Source organism: Heterocephalus glaber, unplaced genomic scaffold, assembly GCF_053883595.1.
Source record: "Heterocephalus glaber isolate CG9 unplaced genomic scaffold, H.glaber_assembly_v1.0 deba00001547, whole genome shotgun sequence".
In the NCBI taxonomy this organism is placed as follows: Eukaryota; Metazoa; Chordata; class Mammalia; order Rodentia; family Bathyergidae; genus Heterocephalus; species Heterocephalus glaber.
In genome coordinates, this window is record NW_028258340.1 from 1584526 (window position 1) to 1601766 (window position 17241).

At 41.1% G+C, this 17241-nt stretch overlaps 1 protein-coding gene across 1 annotated transcript in view; it reads left to right on the forward strand.

The window, feature by feature from the left end:
* Window positions 1-17098, forward strand: part of Slc9a7 (solute carrier family 9 member A7) — a 159578-nt gene extending 142480 nt beyond the window's left edge. Inside the window, exons 15-17 of the mRNA XM_004871554.3 lie at window positions 1400-1482; window positions 5828-5933; window positions 10706-17098. Coding sequence (XP_004871611.1) covers window positions 1400-1482; window positions 5828-5933; window positions 10706-10957 — 441 coding nt within the window. The 3' untranslated portion in view covers window positions 10958-17098. The remainder of the gene's footprint in view (window positions 1-1399; window positions 1483-5827; window positions 5934-10705) is intronic.
* Window positions 17099-17241: the final 143 nt, after the last annotated feature.

Genomic DNA, 17241 nt, shown 5'->3' on the forward strand with positions numbered 1-17241 from the left:
ATCCCCGGCCCCTCTGATTAATTCTTGATGTTCCTATTATAGGTAGAATTTATATTTGTTGCAATTTGGAATTAATTTCAGTTTGTTGTTTAGTTTTGAGTACTGGGGATTGAACCCAGGACTTTTGTATTACACTAAGCTCCATCTCTAGGCCCCCCACTTTTAAAAATTTGAAACAGTCTCTAAATTGCCCAGGCTGGGCTTGAACTTGCCATCCTCCTGGCTTACCCTCTCAGGGTGCTAGGATTGCAGGCATACTCCACCATGCTCAGCGTAGTTCAAGTTTTATTTGGTTATTATCAATTGTCCCTCACTTGGAGAGTTGAGTCTCCATATACTATCAAAGAGGATGGTGATAAAAATGGCTGTGCTTCTCCTGCAGTCTGTACTTGTCACCCAGTGACACAGAGCCCTAGCAACACCCCCAAACTGCTGAAGTAAATCTGATTTTTATATTAATTGTGGTGCTTGGATAGAACAGACTTCAAATTAATGTCTGATCTTGCTGGTTATTTTGAAAATTGAGTGTGAGGATGTTTAAGTTGAAATATCATAAAAGGAATACCAAGGAACTTGCTACTCCAGAGTAGATAAAATTTCAGAATTGTTAGTTCTGGCTGTTTCCCCTGCCCACTGGCCCCACCTTCTTAAAGCTGGTAGGGAAATAAATAACTGTGTCACCTGGAGCCACCTGAGTCACCTGGAGCCACAGAGAACCCTTTAGCTACCTTCTCAGGAAACTCAACAAAGTATTGTCTCTCCAGGCTAACTTTGGGGGAGCCTGGAAAGTTGGTTTTACAGAGCTTTTTTTTTTTTTTGGTACCGTGGATCAAACTCGGGAGCTTGCGCTTGTGAGGCAGCTGCTGGAACCACTGAGCTAAATTCCTGGTCCCTACAGAGCTTTTTAAAATATTCTCTGTATATCAGTTTTGCCCACAAGGATCTAGACTGTTTGGGAGTAATTAATCTTCTGAAAGTCATTTTGAGGAAAAGTACAATGGAAATACCAAAAACATTTTTGTATTAATGTTGAATTGATCTGCTCACAGACATTACCAAACCTTTTTACTTTAGAGATGAATTTTTCTGCTTTTTGAGTTTACTCAATTTCTGCTAACATATTAGCTCTCAGTATATCTTTGAAGCTTTGGTGACATGGGATATTTGACTATAAGCTCTAGGTCTAGAAAAGTTATAGTTTGTGGGCTAGGTGTAGCCCAGTGGTAGAGTAGAATGCTTGCCTAATGTGCAAAAATGTCCTGGGTTTGATCTCCAGCATTGCCGAAAAAAAAGGAAGAAAGAAAAAAATGTAAATTGGTCACAGTTTTAAAAGCTTTCCCTTCTCTTGTTTCAGATCCATTCTCAGTAACTAAGTATGTGTTCTCTTGTTTGTTCCTAGGATGGCCCAGATTCTGTTGGAGGAAACCGGACAAAGCAGGAGAGTGCATGGATATTCAGGCTATGGTATAGCTTTGACCACAAGTATCCTTTTAAGTGGCATCTTTGTGAGACTGATGATGAAATCTACTAGCTGAGTTGTCAGTGAATGAATTCTGATGAACAAGGAAAGATGTGTGCTTGGACAGTTATAATCAGTCCTCTCTTGGGACATATGCATCCATCCTTCAATCACAAGTAGTCCTGGTGGGTATCTCGCTGGTCAAGAGGAATGTTTGCATATAATCAGAGTAGCTAGATTATAGCCTGGTGAACATAATGGCTCTTGAGAGCTTTTTGTCCAGGGAACTCTGCCTTTGCAGGTGAATTCATTAAAATTACACAATGACAATGAAGATGGGAAGTGGAGCTTGGAGAGTTAACCTGTGTGGGAAGGATAATTCCTATTGAACTTGGCCAAGTCTGATATTATACTAGAATAAATGGGCCACATGTGGGGCAGATCATATTCTAATAGATTTTTGGTCTCAGATAAAAATTAAAAACCAAAAAGTTAAACCTTCTTGGTTTTTAAAATTGGCAGACAGGCACACAGGTAATGGGGAAAAAAGTAAGAACTAAGATATATCATGTACAGGTACAAGCACCCAATGATAAATGTAAACGTATTGTATATCTAAAATGTACCAATAAAAGAATTAAAAAAATAAAAATAAATTAAATTGGCATAGTGGTCAAATGGACAAGTGGCTTATTCCAAATGGTTTTTAGAGACACTGAAAAATTTTTTTAAAGTATTTACTGAAGTACAATATATGGTCAAAATGTCCAGTGAGAGATTACATTTTTAAAAAATTATTACAGTAAAAGATATTGCCATCAACCCCCTTCAAAATACTCAGCTTTGCTTTTCAACACACTCATCCCATCATTCTTGCCACTTCCTGAAGCAGTTCTGGAAGTCCTCTTTTGTGAGTATCTTTACAAGATGTGATAAAAAATTTGGTGAATCCTGCAGGCTCATAAAAACATGGTGTGTCCTCATCCACCTTATTAACTAGATCTGGCACCATGCAACTTCTCTTCTCCAAAGTGAAAATGACCATGAAATGTAAATTTTTAAAATCAGTTCAGGACATGAAGGCAGTTACAACTGCTCAACTAAAGATACAAAAAAGGACTTCCAGAACTGCCTCAGAAAATGGCAAGAACTAGAGCCAGGGATGTAGCTCAGTGGCACAGCACCTGCCTGGCAAGTTTGAGGTCCTGAGTTCGATGTCCGGTACCAAAAGCAAAGAAAGTGGCAAGAACTATGGCATAAGTGTGTTCAAGGCAAGGGGAAATATTTTGAGAGAAATTAATGGCAATTTGTCTTTTATTGTAACTTTTAAAATTTAAACTTTCATTGAATGTTTTTTTAATCATACCTTGAGGTACTCAGAAAGGTACATAAGCCATATGTGCTTTAAAAGTTACCAAATAAACACACTCATTTAACATCAAATTGGTCAAGAAACCCAAAATTACCAGTTCCACTCATGCCATAACCCAGTTGCTCTCCTCCTCAAATGTAGCCACTCTTCTGACTTCTAGCAACATTGTAGTTTTGTTTTCTTTTTATGTTGTTCCAACTATTCTGCTTGATTCTAGAGTGAATAATATTCATAGTGACATTATTACTTTTTTTCCAATGCTGAGTATCAAACTCAGGGCCTCACTCATGCTGCTCTACCACTGAGCTACGTCCTCAGCCCAAAGACATTAGAAATACTCCTTTATTGGTTTTTCACACTTAATCTGTAGACAAAGCATAAAAAATTTTCTTATTATCAAATGGCAAATATATTTGCAGTATATAATTATAGCTGGACAGAAGAGACAGTTATAATGAATTACATTTATTCATAAGAGGGTATTAAAAATCTCTGACTGTTGCTTATGAATCAAGAACTACAAAAACTGTATTGTATAAAGTGTAATGTCAATTACCAGACCGGTGAGGATGGGAAAGAGAGACTTAAAGTTTCATATTGTGTGTTTCATTCAACAATTTGAATATTTAAAAGTTTGCACAGGTGTGTGTGTGTGTGTGTGTGTGTGTGTGTATGTGTATGTGTGTATACAGAGTCCGCCAAAAAGTGTATACATACTTCAGTAAAAGAAAAAGTTATATAAATATTTTAATACTAAATTTATTGAGATACTATGAAATTAATAAAAGTTACCTTTGACCTCTACAATTATAAGAGGTGCTCAAAGTGGTGGCCATTAGGGCCAGGGATTTAGCTTAGTGGTTTTGTCGCCTGCTGTGCAAGTGCAAGGACCGGAGTTCAATCCCCGGTACCAAAAAAAAAAGTGGTGGCCATTAGCTTCCAGACATTTATTAGTATGGTGAACTGCTGCTTGTGGTACCTTGGCCCATTGAGATTGCTGCATATGCATTTTCAATTTCTTCTCTAATAACCAGCAGTGTAGTGGGTTTCCTGCAATATGCAACATCCTCTAGGGTCCCCCATACAATGGTAACACCATCTGTTGAAAAAACATCATACTGTTTTTCTTTTCCTGGAGTGTGTATACATTTTTTGGCAGACTCTGTATATGTTTCTTTTTAAGGAAGTTGTTCTAGGCCTTCTGGATTTGGGGAAGTGGGGTCTTGTCTTTGAAGTGCCTGAAGCAGGAAACTGAAAGGCAGCTTCTTGACTATTCATCATTGAACAGATGGGATCCTCTGTCATCTTCCCAGAAAAGACAGGAGAAAACTGATGTCCCTGTAAGGGCTGTGCCCAGACTGAATGAGTGCCTAGCCTACACCTGTCCCCAGGTCTATGGTTAAAGGATAGCAGTCAGAAGGGAGCTCATTCTGTCTGAAAAGTGCTCCAATAGAGCCTTCATGTCTATCCTCTTTGTCTCAGCTAGAAGCATACCTCAGCCCCCTCTCTCTCCTCCTCAGAGAAAGCTGTTTCCCTCAGGTGCTGCTCTAAATGAGGACAGGAAGTGATAGTGTCCTCAACAGTCTAGTCTTTTAGGCACAGACCTCTATAACATCTTCTTGTCTTCCTTTAACATCTCTTGTGCATCCTTGAAGTCAAAGTGGCCACCTGAGACTCTACCTTTTCCATATGGCTTAGGCTATGGGTCTCAGCAATAGTCCAACTCTCTCCTAACAGGACAGGTGCTCATTGGTGCTTCCAACACAGGGTTGTGCATTTGGCAGCACAGATGTTCGTTAACTGACAAACTCTGGAATCTCTGAATATCAGTTGACCTTCATATTGGAGCACTAGTCTTAACCGAGGGTGAATTTTCTTCCTGGGGGACATTTGGCAACCTTTTGGAGACATATTTTTCACAACTTGGCTAGGGGAGAAGAGTGTTACTGGCATCTAATGATAGGAGACCAGGAATGCCTCTCAGCATCCTACCATGTATAGCACTGTCCCCCACAACAAAGAATGATCTGGTCCCAAATATCAGTAGTGTCAATGTAGAGAAGCCCTATGTCAGAGAGTCTGGGAGAGAGGTGACAGATAGAATGAAGAATAATCCTGTAATGGGAAGTTGAGAGAGTTAACAGTGGAAGTGAACTTACTGAAATCATTTTATCTTGCCACGTCTGTTTCCTTTTTCGTAGTAGCCCCAGGTTACGTCTAAGGTTCTGTGCAACCCCAGTATTTTCACTGTGTACCCTCTAGGCCAGTGGTGGTGAATCTATGGCACATGTGCCACAGTGTGCTGATTGTATCATTGAAAGCTCTAGAAGGTTTGCCATCACTGCAGTGGTTTAACAAGGATACTTGCAGAGAACAAGAGCAGAGGAGGGCCGAGGATTTAGCTCAGTGGTACCATACTTGCCTGCCAAGCGCCAAGGTCCTGAGTTCAATCCCCGGTACCAAAAAAAAAAAAAAGAGGAAACCCCAGGATTAAAACTCCCACTCCACTCCTGTTGGCAAAACTTGAGATGGTCATGTGTCAGAAGCTGAAATGCTGTCAGGTGTGATGACACACACCTGTAATCTCAGCACTTAGGAGGCTGAGACAGGAGGATAGCTGTAAGTTTGAATCCATCCAGGGTTACATAGTGAGTTCAAGGATAGCCTGAACTACAGTGAGACCTTGTCTCAAAAAAACAAAACAAAACTGAAATGCTGATTGGAACCTAAACAAAGAACTCAAGTATATTCTAATGAATCCAATATTTTTTTAAACTGACAATTGGGAATCATCATTTAAGACTGATGTGTCATATCTTAATTTTCCATTCCTATTGCTGCAGGTTACAAGTATTTCATGTTATGTTCTGGTAAAATAGAGGGGAGGAGCTTTTATGAGTAGAATATTGAACAATTTACTGTCTGGTATTTTAAAACACATTTTGTCATGCGTGTGTTTTCTTTGCAGCCATTTTTCCTTAATTCCCTTTTTAAAGTTACTTGAAACCCACCCTCACACACAGCGGCCCCCCACTAACCAGCACTCTGCCTGCCTGGTGTGGCTTGCTAGCTCGATGTCTGACCAGTCCCCAGGTGTATGACGTAAGTACAGTGTATTAGCAACTTTCCCATCACTGGGACAAAATACCTGACACTCACAACTTAAAGGAAGAGAGGTTTATTTTGCCTCATAGCTTTTTAAGGATTCAGTCCTTAGCTGGCTGGCTCCAAAAGGCAGGTGGAAAGGTTTGGGGGAAGAAAGCTGTTCACATCATGATAGCTAGGATGTAGAGAGTGAAGGAAGGAGCCAGGGATAAGAACACACCCTTCCAGGCCACATCCCCAGTAACCCACCTCCAACGGGGCCCCATTCCTGACAGCACATTCAGTTATGAATGTATCAATGGATGATGAATCCATTGATGAGCATAGCACCTCCATAATCCAATCACCTTCCAAATGCATGAGACTTTGGGGGGACATTTTAGATCTAAACTAAAATATGAAGCATTTGGCACTGTGTTCCTGCTCACCATAGCAGGATGGTCTCTTACCTAGGAACAAGAAACCCATCACACCCGTACCTCAAAACCCACAGATTTTGCTTGTCTAGTAATGTGATGAGAAATGGCCAATTCACATAAGTTTATATATTTTTCACAGTAACAGAAATCTTATACCAGGTTATGGAGGTTTTCCAACGTGGGCAGCTGTGGCATAATAGAAAGAATACTGGATCAGGAATCAGAAAAACTAGATTGGAATCCAAACCCTGACATGCCTTGGTTTTCTTATCTGTGAAATGGGCCTAGTAGTTCAGGCTGGCTATGAGCATTAAGGTAAGGTATGGCAAGATACACTGTGAACTACAAAGCATTTCACAAATATAAGTTTTTTTATTGTAAGAATTAGTTTATTTATGTTGATATGTTTAGGTCTTTTCTTCCCGTTTTCTAGTGCTAGAAGTGGAGCCAATACAGTAGGGAAAGAACATCCATGCTGTGCCCACCTTAGCCTTTGGGCTGACTTGAGCTCCTGATGTGGATCACAGGGCAGAGAGGTGGATAGAGCAAGCAGCTACCCACACAGAAGGAGTACAGGGGAGGGCAAAAGCTTCTTCTTTCCTCATCTTTCCTTCACCCTCATAATCATCTTGTCATCAACACAGTCATTATCCCCTAAGAGAAGAGAGATTCTTAAACATGTATACAGCTTTACAGCTCCCAAAGGCTAATTTTGTTCTTTTAACCACACCTTGAAGAAGCACATACTGCAGTGTTACAGTTGAGGAAAGTACATTGCAGGAATTATGTGAGTTGCCCATAGTCCCACAGTTACTAATTGGCAGAGCTGAAACCTTAATGTAGGTCTTCAAATAATTAGCAGATAACATGCATTTTCCCTGATCAGTGATTAGAAAGCAGAACACAAACCCCAGGTCTGAGGGAGAAGGGCCTTGAACAGGAAGTTTTAATGGGGTAGGGAGTGGGGGAGATGGGGCTAGGAAAGGTGGTATGCATTCAGGTTGGACAAAGGGGAAAACGATGTGGATACCATAGCTAGCCAAGGAACACTGAGGCAAAGGGCAGCCACATTAGAGCACCCACAATTAGATGATGCAACTTCTTAGATGGGGTGCTGCCCTGTCACTTCTCCCACTAATAAATCTCTTAAGTGATTATGCCTTTAAAATCTTCTCTAATCTGAAGGGTACTGGATCATAGTAAGCATGCTCATAGATTAGGACTATTTGGACCAGTTGAAACTCAGCATATACTCAGTAAATTTACAGTCACGTGAACTTAAAGTACTTCTCTCACTAGCATGGGAGACTACACAAGATTTGCCCCCTGAGGTAATGTTTGGGCTCTGGACTCTTCATAGCCAAGCTAAGATGGGGAGACTTGGGCTACCAGCAAGAACCACCCTCAATGCTATTGCTACCCCTTTGGGCTGGCATCCTGCCCAGGTTCTCAACCAGCTCCAGACACAGTGAGGCCTGCTGGCAAGAGAGTAGAAGCAAAGGGTCCTTTCAGACTTCTGTCATTTGAGGACCCCAGAGTTGAGTGAGGTAGAGGGGCTCCCTGTGGGACATCATGCATGGTGAGGGTCTCAGACTGGACAGTTCTCCCAGCCATTTGGCAGTTGTGTGGTTCTCGCCCATCACCTATCGGGCATTTTCACCAAGTTTATTTGAAGATATCTAGGGTGTACATCATTCATTATTTCCATTAACTCTAAACCACTTATATTGGTATCCACCAAGAAAACAGTGTAATTTCATTTACAAAAATGACCTCTGGTTACGTACAATGCACATATTTCCACAGTGCTCTTATTTGCAGGTGTTTTGGGGATTATTTCCATAGCAGCCTTCTCTGAACAGGTAGTTATATAATCATACACACCTTTGGCTTAACCAAACTTATCATCTAGAATTTGAGGAGTGGGATGGTTTCATCGTCTCCATGTAACATTCATTAATCTTTGATTTAGGAGCCATTCCCCACCAGGTTTTACCTTGCTCTTATTTCTGAACGACCTCTCCTTGGGTACTGACTGAGCTAGTGAGTGTTGAAAATGCAACAGATCAATATCCAGTCTTATTTTCTCCTGCCAGTGAGTCCCTCTGCAGAGTCAGAGCAGGCCATGCTGGACCCGAGGTTCAGAGTGCTGTGGTGGGCTTTCCTCCATGTACGGAATCACCTTCACATGCTGTGGCCTGTGTTTTTCTTTCTTTGTGTTGCCCTAAACCTTGAAATAGTAAAATATGCACCAGGATCATCTCCCTGAAAATTGGGAGCTAAGAACCTGGCAGAGGTATTTTGACAGAGATGAACAAAAACATTACTTAGCACATGTCTGAACAGGAGAACTGGGACATGCCAAGATGGGAAGACTCACTTGAGAGCTGGAAACTTGAATGGGGCACATGATCTCATTTGTTGTTAAGAAAATTCTCATAGGACAGATTGAGTTTCAGGACCTTGTAAACACTATGGGAGAGGAGGAAATTTGGGCATTTGGAATAAATTTGAAAACTGCTTTACACATCTGCCTGAGTGCAGGATTTGGATGTCATGGACATCTGCAGCCTGTCTCATTCCATGTTCCATGGGGATCTGAAGCAGCAAGTGAGCTTGCCTGTCAAAAATGCCAGCATGTTGATTAAGTGGAGTCACATTGTGGACCAGGTGGAGAAGTCTACATCACTGACACAATGCAGAGGGCAAGCATGTGCTTGTCACCAGTAAGTGCACAGAGATGGATGGGGGAGAAGTGAGGGAGAATTGACCCATGAATCCTCCTGGCTCAATGCATTTAAAAGGCATTCAAATAGCTCCTGTGACAGGTTGAGCGTCCCTTACTAAAAATGCTTGGGACTGAGTGTTTGTTTGTTTGTTTTCAGATTTGGGAATATTTGCATATGTGTAATGGGATATCTTAGGAGTGAGACTGAAGTCTAAACACAAAATTTATGTTTCGTATATGCCTTGTAGTTATTGCCCAAAGGTCATTTTATATATTTATAAAAATTTTGTGCACAAAACAAAGTTTGTGACTCGTGGAACATTCCAGAGTTTGCATTTTGGGGTTAGGGCTGTTAAACCTGTATAAGATAAGCACCATTGAGGAAGGATTCCAAGAACAGAAGCTCACTGCCTTTGGTGATTTATCACCTAGATGTGGAGTCTGGGTGCTTACTGGGGAAATAGGCCCTTTGCCTTGGGCAGTATGACTGAGCAGGATGAGATATGTTAGAGGAGGCCCTGGTGTGGAGAGAACATAGGACTTCAGATAAGCTTTGAAGGGCTGATAGGAAACAAGAAAGAACAGATCAGTTTACCTGGAGCATTTTGACAGTGTGTTTGCCATTTGAAAAAGACCTTCATAGTGTTTGACAGACCTCAGTGCAGCAGTACTTGCAAAACCCATGGATGAAAGGTTGTCTGACCTCTTGGTGTCTCTTGGCACCGTGCCCCCAGTAGCTTCAAGTGGCCATGATTCTGTTAACACCTGCCTTGTTCAAACTCGTCTGTTTTGCTAGAGCTACTGCTTAGGATGCAAGGCCATTCCAATTATTTTTCTGATAGAAGTTCGTACCTTTCACGTAGATAAAACCAATCTGGAAGCAGGAGCAGTTTTGCCTCGACTTCCTGTCAGCTGAACAACCTCAGGCGTACTTCATGGTTTCTCTCAGCTCAGGTTTCTAGTCTGAGATCTTCACAGGGTAGGGGTCAGGATCAAATGAACTTCTGTGGCGTTCCTGCCTGACACACATAGATGTTCGGTAACATACTCTCACCTTTTCTACCATTCACTGCATCTGCCTGGGCGTGAGGAGAAGAGGCCTTGTCATCAGGGTTTTCCTGTGGAATCAGCAGAGGGTGAACAGGGAGGCAGTCCTAATCCTGGTTTGTCTTCTCTGTGAGTTGCTGTCTAGGACAAAGATGTAAACAAGATGGGATTAGGGTGGTTTGGGTAGGGCAGCTGACCCATGCACAAGACATGTCCAGAGAGGAGAGGAAAGGACTGGGAAGCTGTTTGCAGTGTTTGCCCTGTGACCTTCCCTGTAACTTCCTTTCTTTGTGGATTGGGAATCTGAAAATCCAGCTGGTCTTCCCTTTGACACTAACCTTGTGCTGTCAGGCACTTGAAATCAAAACTACTTCCTACTTTTCTAAGTCCTGGCTCCAGAAACTGCCTTATATTATAGCCCTCTACAGTTTACATCCAGGGACATGCTAGAGGTTTGAGGTAGGCAGGTTTCATCATAATCTTCATTCTTCTGGTGAGTTAAGGTTGGGCTTGGCTCCAGCCCCAGAAGCTATCAGTCTCCCATTTTTGTTGTAATTGTTGGTTGTACCTTTCAGAACCAAGAACCACTGAGAGAGGAAGACTCTGATTTCATCCTGACTGAGGGTGACCTCACCTTGACCTACGGAGACAGCACACTGACTGCGAATGGCTCCTCGGGCTCCCACACAGCCTCCACGAGTCTTGAGGGTGGTCGGAGAACAAAGAGCAGCTCGGAGGAAGTGCTGGATCGAGACCTGGGAATGGGAGACCAGAAGGTTTCCAGCCGGGGAACGCCCCTTGTTTTCCCTCTGCAGGAAAATGCATGATTTTCCCCTAAACTCAGAAGTAGTGGGGTCAGCCTCTGTGGGGAGGGGTTGAGGATGGCTGCAACCCCAGTGTTGTTTGAGGTGAGGCATTGACTGGATTGAAGTAATGGTTCTATTTTATCAGGGTCTGAAGCTATCTTAACACTGAAAATTTAATCCAAGATGCAGACAGTGAAGATACAGTGTCTGTTAGACCTATTCCCACTTTTTCACATAGTAGTGCGCTGTTTTGGAGTTAAGCAAACAAAAACATAGCATGCTTTAATGGTCTCTTAATTCATCAGCCTGCAGCATCTGTCCAAGGTTGGGCAGGTATTGGGGATTCTGACCAGGACAGGCGTCAGCCCCCCTACTCAGCAGTGCCCGTCTAGCTGGCTGGAGAAATGCCAAGTAAAGGGAGAACATGCTAGAAGATAGACCATGAAGGAAGGCAGCTGAGGTTGGAGCTCCAAGAATTCTGTGATACTAGTGTAAAGCGGGACAGAAAAAGCTGTTTGACTGGAGGCTCTGGGAGTGAAGAGAAGGCTACACAACTGCATCCTTCTATCTGGACTCCTGAGTCTCTGCTACCTGTGTTTCTTCTAGATTGAAGAGTAGAAAATATATTGTGAACATTTCAATATGGGGGGGAGGGAGTATAGTTCCTTCTCTGGAAACCTCCATAAGGAAGAAGTTATGAAATGTTTAAAACCAAAGGCAAATAGTGTTACACTGTTGTTTTTTAAAATTAATCTGAGGACAGGAGGTATTTAGAAACTGATAGTATCGCTGCAGAAATCATTCAACTTTTGAGGGCTACCATGTGAGCTGACTGGGAAATGATTAGTAGCATTGAGTTATCTACTGTGGAGGTACAGGTGACACCAACATTTGTAAGATGCTTATATCTAGGGAAAAGAAAGCAACAAGAAACTGAAGAGGCAATAGGCTAGTATTCAGAGGGGAAAAACTCTGATTGAAAAATTACCTGCAAAGAAAATACAATATAGGAGTCTCAAGACCGGGTCAAACTTTGATTCCAAACTTTGAGCCGATACATGCATGTGATTTCAGTGGCCACACAAGAAGCTGGAGGCAAGGCAGTGGACTGTTAAGCATTATTTGACCCAGCAGAAAATTCTATCTTCTGTAAGATTAGGAATCCACACGTTTTGATACCAAGTGCCACACAGAGAGGAGTCATTTTCTTGGTATCTGGGGAGGCTCTTGCACTACCTTAATGTGTGGATGTAGTTTGAAATTTAGGTATTTAGTTAGGGTTCTTTTGGGGTATGTTATTCTACCTGCCCACACCTGTAATAAGTGAAATACTGAGAACGGTTGGGAAAAGTTTTGGGTCTCCCTTCCCCCGTCTTTGTGCTTCAGCATTAGCATTTTTGGAAATTCAGCGTCTTAAAAAAATGCTTTCATAATATGCTGGCATTTTTCTCCTCATAGCAGATGAAATAATATCCCAGTCTAGCACCTCCGTGATGAAATCGGGCATTTAACCTTCTCAACACACATTTTTAATGGTTAGATTTTCCCCTTAGAGACAGGGAGGTCTTGCTGTATTGCCTAGGTTGGTCCTAATCCCCTGGGCTCAAGTGATCCTCCTGCCTCAGCCTCTTGAGTAAGCTGGGACTGCAAGTGTGCAACATGATTCCTGGCTAATTATTATTTTTTAAACTAAGACATAGCGTCACAGCTTTCTGTGTTTGAATCAGTAGTTTGTACAAATAAAAAATTTAATGATGTTGAGCCATGTGAAATTGCTAATATTCAACTATTTTTAAAACTCAGATGGCAGTTTCATATACATCAATATAATATAATTGAATGAATCTTATTTGCCTTTTTCCTTTTTTTTTTTTTTTTTTTCTTTTTGGTACTGGGGATCGAACTCATGACCTTGCACTTGCAAGGCAGGTGGTGGAACCACTGAGCTAAATCCCCGGCCCCTTGCCTCTTTCCTTTCTATCTACAATAAAGTCCATTTTTTATTTTATGGTCATCTGTGGGCTTTGTAAGTTTGAAAAGCCCTAAACAACCTACTTAACTCCATCAGGCCTCAGTGTCGCTAGGGCAGAGAAAGACTTCAGAAGACCTGCACCCTACAGTCAGAAAAAGAACTTTCTTAAAGAGCCCCTGGAAGGAAGGCTGTTGGGTTGAAGGGTCAGATTGCAGACAGCAGCTGACAGGCATGACAGAATCTTGGAGTTGTGTGTATGTGCTCAGCCCCAAAGCCAGCACATGAGTATTTATTTAGTAGTTATTTTAGCAATGGCCAGTCATGCTGTATAAGCTTAAAAGGTGACACATATTTTTGTGAATTGTTGTTTTTGATTTTAAGGTAGGGGTCTCACTAAGTATCCCAGGCTGTACTTGAACTCGTGATCTCCGGCCTCAACCTCCCAAGTAGCTGGGATTATAGGTGTGCACCACTGCCCCTAGCTTGTTTGGTTTTTTGAAGGGATAGAGGAAGGAATGTCAACCACAGGTTGACACTCTGTGGTTGGTCTCTATAAAGCCTTGCTTATATGTTGCTTAATTTTGGAGGGAAAACGCTAATAGAAAAGCCATGATAATTGTTCTTGTACAAAGCCAACCAGGTAGGATATACCCTGTCTTCATCTCAAGCTTTTGTCCTTTTGGATTCCTAGGAAGCTTTCAGCAGATTATAAGAAATTAACCCCTTAGGAAAGAAAAATAACTACTATGCTTCTCAGCCTAGTCTTAGGTCAATCCATAGATGGTTATGTTTTTCCCCAGAGGGTCTTGTAGTCTTCATTGCAAACCATTTATTCTGACCTACCTAAGTATAACTAAATGCAGATCTGCCAAGACCAAAACTAGGGTTGTAATTATTTGATTAAGTCTTTTATGCAATGGATCAATGTAAGTCACTTTGACCTGTTGTCCTCACTTTTGTCCACAAGATGGGAGAACACTTTGAACTTACCAGGGGTCCTGGGTAGATCAGTCTATTTGTTGAAATGGTTTCACATCCAGAAGCCTTATGCCTAGGCTGTGTGGAGAAAAGTAGGGTGCCACGAAGTCCAGGAACCATCCAACTCAAGGCCAACCATCTGCTGTCAGTCTGGCTTAAAAAACAGACTTAAAAGTGCTAAGTTGTGTGCATCCAACTAAACAAAGTTCTTCTGAGAGTCATCCCCAGTCAAGTTGTTCTGGCTTGAGGAGGGTGACAGTTCAGTATGGTAGGATGTTCTAGAGGAAAGGTTCTGAATTCTGGGTGCACATTAGGATCACCTGGCCAGCTTTTAAAAAAACATTATAAACTTGACACAAGGGCATCAAGCTCTGAGACTGGGATTCAGTAGCTTTGGGTTGGGGCGTGGCGCCTATGCTCTGGTTTAGAACTTCAGAGGTCCTCATGTGCAGCCAAAGCTGAAAGCCTTTTGGTTAGAGCTTGTAGTGAACCCTATTTGAAACTTTAAAGAATGGCTTAGCAAATTAAGGGTTTGGTTTTTAATTGTTAGTCATGAGGGACAAACTGAGTATTGATCAGTAACAGAGCCTAGGCAGCTGTAAGAGAGTTTCACGCTAACCTTTGCGGAACTCAGGAACATACTCCATAAAGTACAACTGCACAGGTCACATTTGAGAAACTTAGAGCTTTTGAGAGAGAAGGGTGACTTGAGTATATGTATGAGGAGAATTTAAAATGTCATCTTCATTCCCATTTGTGAGGGGAAAATGTAGGGTTTGTCATAATTGTTGACTAATCAAACATGAAGGTTTCTGGGAAGTGATCTTTGAAATTTAACATGGAATTAAGTTAGCAGTCCCTTTTGTGGTCAGACTTGTTCTTTTGTTTGTCCCCATGCCTAAATTCATGTTGGCTTTCTTAGAATAAGAGTAGGCCCATTTACTGCCAGAGCACAGGGAAAGGTTATGATCATCTTGCTATCACATGGTGGCAGTGGTATACCTACAACAGAAGATAAAAACCCTTATTCTTTTTAATAATACTCTTTGCAGAAACCATAAGAAAACCTAAACATTCCTAGATAAGGATTTTTGAAATTTAAATATGGCTAGGAAATAAGCATGGGAAGGACATATGGACTGACATCCAGGGTATTCACAGGGGTGGCCAGACAAATGAATATTGATGCCTTGAAGCCAAAAATCACACTGTGAAATCAAATGTCTCATCAAGTAAACAGCAGGAAGCTCTTTAGGCTGTGTTCTCTAGACTCACAAATGTCCTCTGTGGTCTGGTTGACAAATGAAACCTCTTTAGAAAAAATGCAAAGTGTTATCTCAGCTGTCTATGAACATTTCAGTTCAGGGCAAATAATTAATTTCTTCCAAAACAGAGCTCTGTTTCCATGGCCCCACACCATCTCATTCCCTTTCCTTGTCTTCGGTGGAAGTTAATGTAATCATGCCAGATTCAATGTAAACCACCACCAATGCATTTAGGGAAGATTGGTAGCAAGGCAATTGAGCAACTCATCAGAGGTAAAAGTCATCTACTTGGAAACCTGTCTTGTCCCCACTGTGAGTTCTAAGAGGTATATCAAAAAGCTGACTATCTTGTTCATTGTAAAATGTAAACTGGAATGAGGGTACCTGCTAAGTATATGCCTTCTTATTCCACCTCAGAAGTGAGGGAGCTTGACAAACTTTCACCCCTGCCTTTTGATGTTGATTCTGTAGGTCATTTAGTGCAGGCAGGAATCTGTCATATACATTAGACTGGTATTATTGAGTTCTGGTCTCTTTTGTTGTTCTTTAAGTGATATTCGCTTGCTAGTGTCAACTGCTGCATTCTGATACAGTAAGTTTTAAAGGTATCTAGTGGCCATGAATCATAATTTAGGAACGACCCATCTGAATGCTGCTTTCACTACTCTGATACCTGAAAAGACCTTCCTCCTTTTTCAAACCTAGTAAGAGCAACATATTAGAGAATACTGTACAAATGAATGCTAGTGTCTAACCAGGAAAAGGAAGTATACTCTTTGACAGTCCTTTCAAAATAAGACCTAGATAAACAAACTATTCCTTTTTCAGTTTCAGTTTTCATACTTTTAAAAAAAGTAGCAAACATACCTTGTCTTGTCACCCAGTGGTAGTAAAAGTTGTAAAAAACAAAACCAAAGTTTTTGGTGTTAGTTTTATTTTGTAAGCAGGGTATATTACAACTATGGCCCAGAGGGAAAAGCACAGGCAGCCAGTTCTTGGCCACCTGAGCCTTGGGGAAGATGAGAAGGGAGGTCTGTCTGCTGTACTACCTTTTAAAAATGCGAGCTTAACAGAGTTGCCAAATGTCACAGTCAACTGTCAACTCCTAGCCCTCAGAAAGTTGTCTGGGCCTGAAAAGGACTGTAAACAGCATGAAGCACTTAACATCTACTATCTAAAGCACTTTTACCATCCAGGTGTTACTGGATGACTAACTTCATGGACATTTAGGGGCTGACTTTTGTCGTGTTTATTCCCATTGTGGGCTTTGAAGAAGCAGAGGAATGATTTTCAGTTATGTGGATCCTAAATGTGTGGATTTATAATTTCTCACTGAAATCACTCATTCATCTAAAGTGTGACTTCATATTCAGGTCAGCTCCTTGTAGATTATCTTTTTATTTTTTACATAAAGTACATCTAATACTTATTTGAAAGTGTCCATTAAAATCATCAAAGGGGAAGGCCACCAAGATTCATTTAATGTGTGAAAAACAATTTTTTAAAGTAGAATAAGATGAATTTAACATGGAATGATGTGATCTTCGGGGAACTTTTTATAGAGGGCTTACATATTGTATTTGGGGAGAATTTTGTCTTCTACTTCCATTCAACAGTAGCAAACTGGTGGTTTTATAAGATTAACATAGTATGTTATATAAACATGTTATATAAAATGACATTAAAGTATGTTATAACTGTGAAAAATTAAAGACTTGGAGTTATCCGCAACTTTTATGTGCAATAAGGAAAACTGCAGTAGGCCCCCAAAGTGCTATCTTTCCTTAGCATTTTGCTTAATGTTTGCCTTTGTATAGATGTTTACATTGCTATTGTAAAACCAGCCATGTGTTTTCCTGCCCTTTACTGATATTGAACACATTTTCACGTTTTCTCAAAGCTTTTTTTTTTTTTACAAAACTGAAAATAAAATGATTAACTAGCTGAGCTAATCTTGTTTTGTATTTTTAAAAAATCATCTCTTAGTAGAAAGGTGCAGTATTACCCTATTCCAAGCCTTTTTCTTTCTTTCACTGCGAAGTTCTTTTCTGGATGGAAGCTATTTCTCTGCAGGAGAATTCATTTAGACC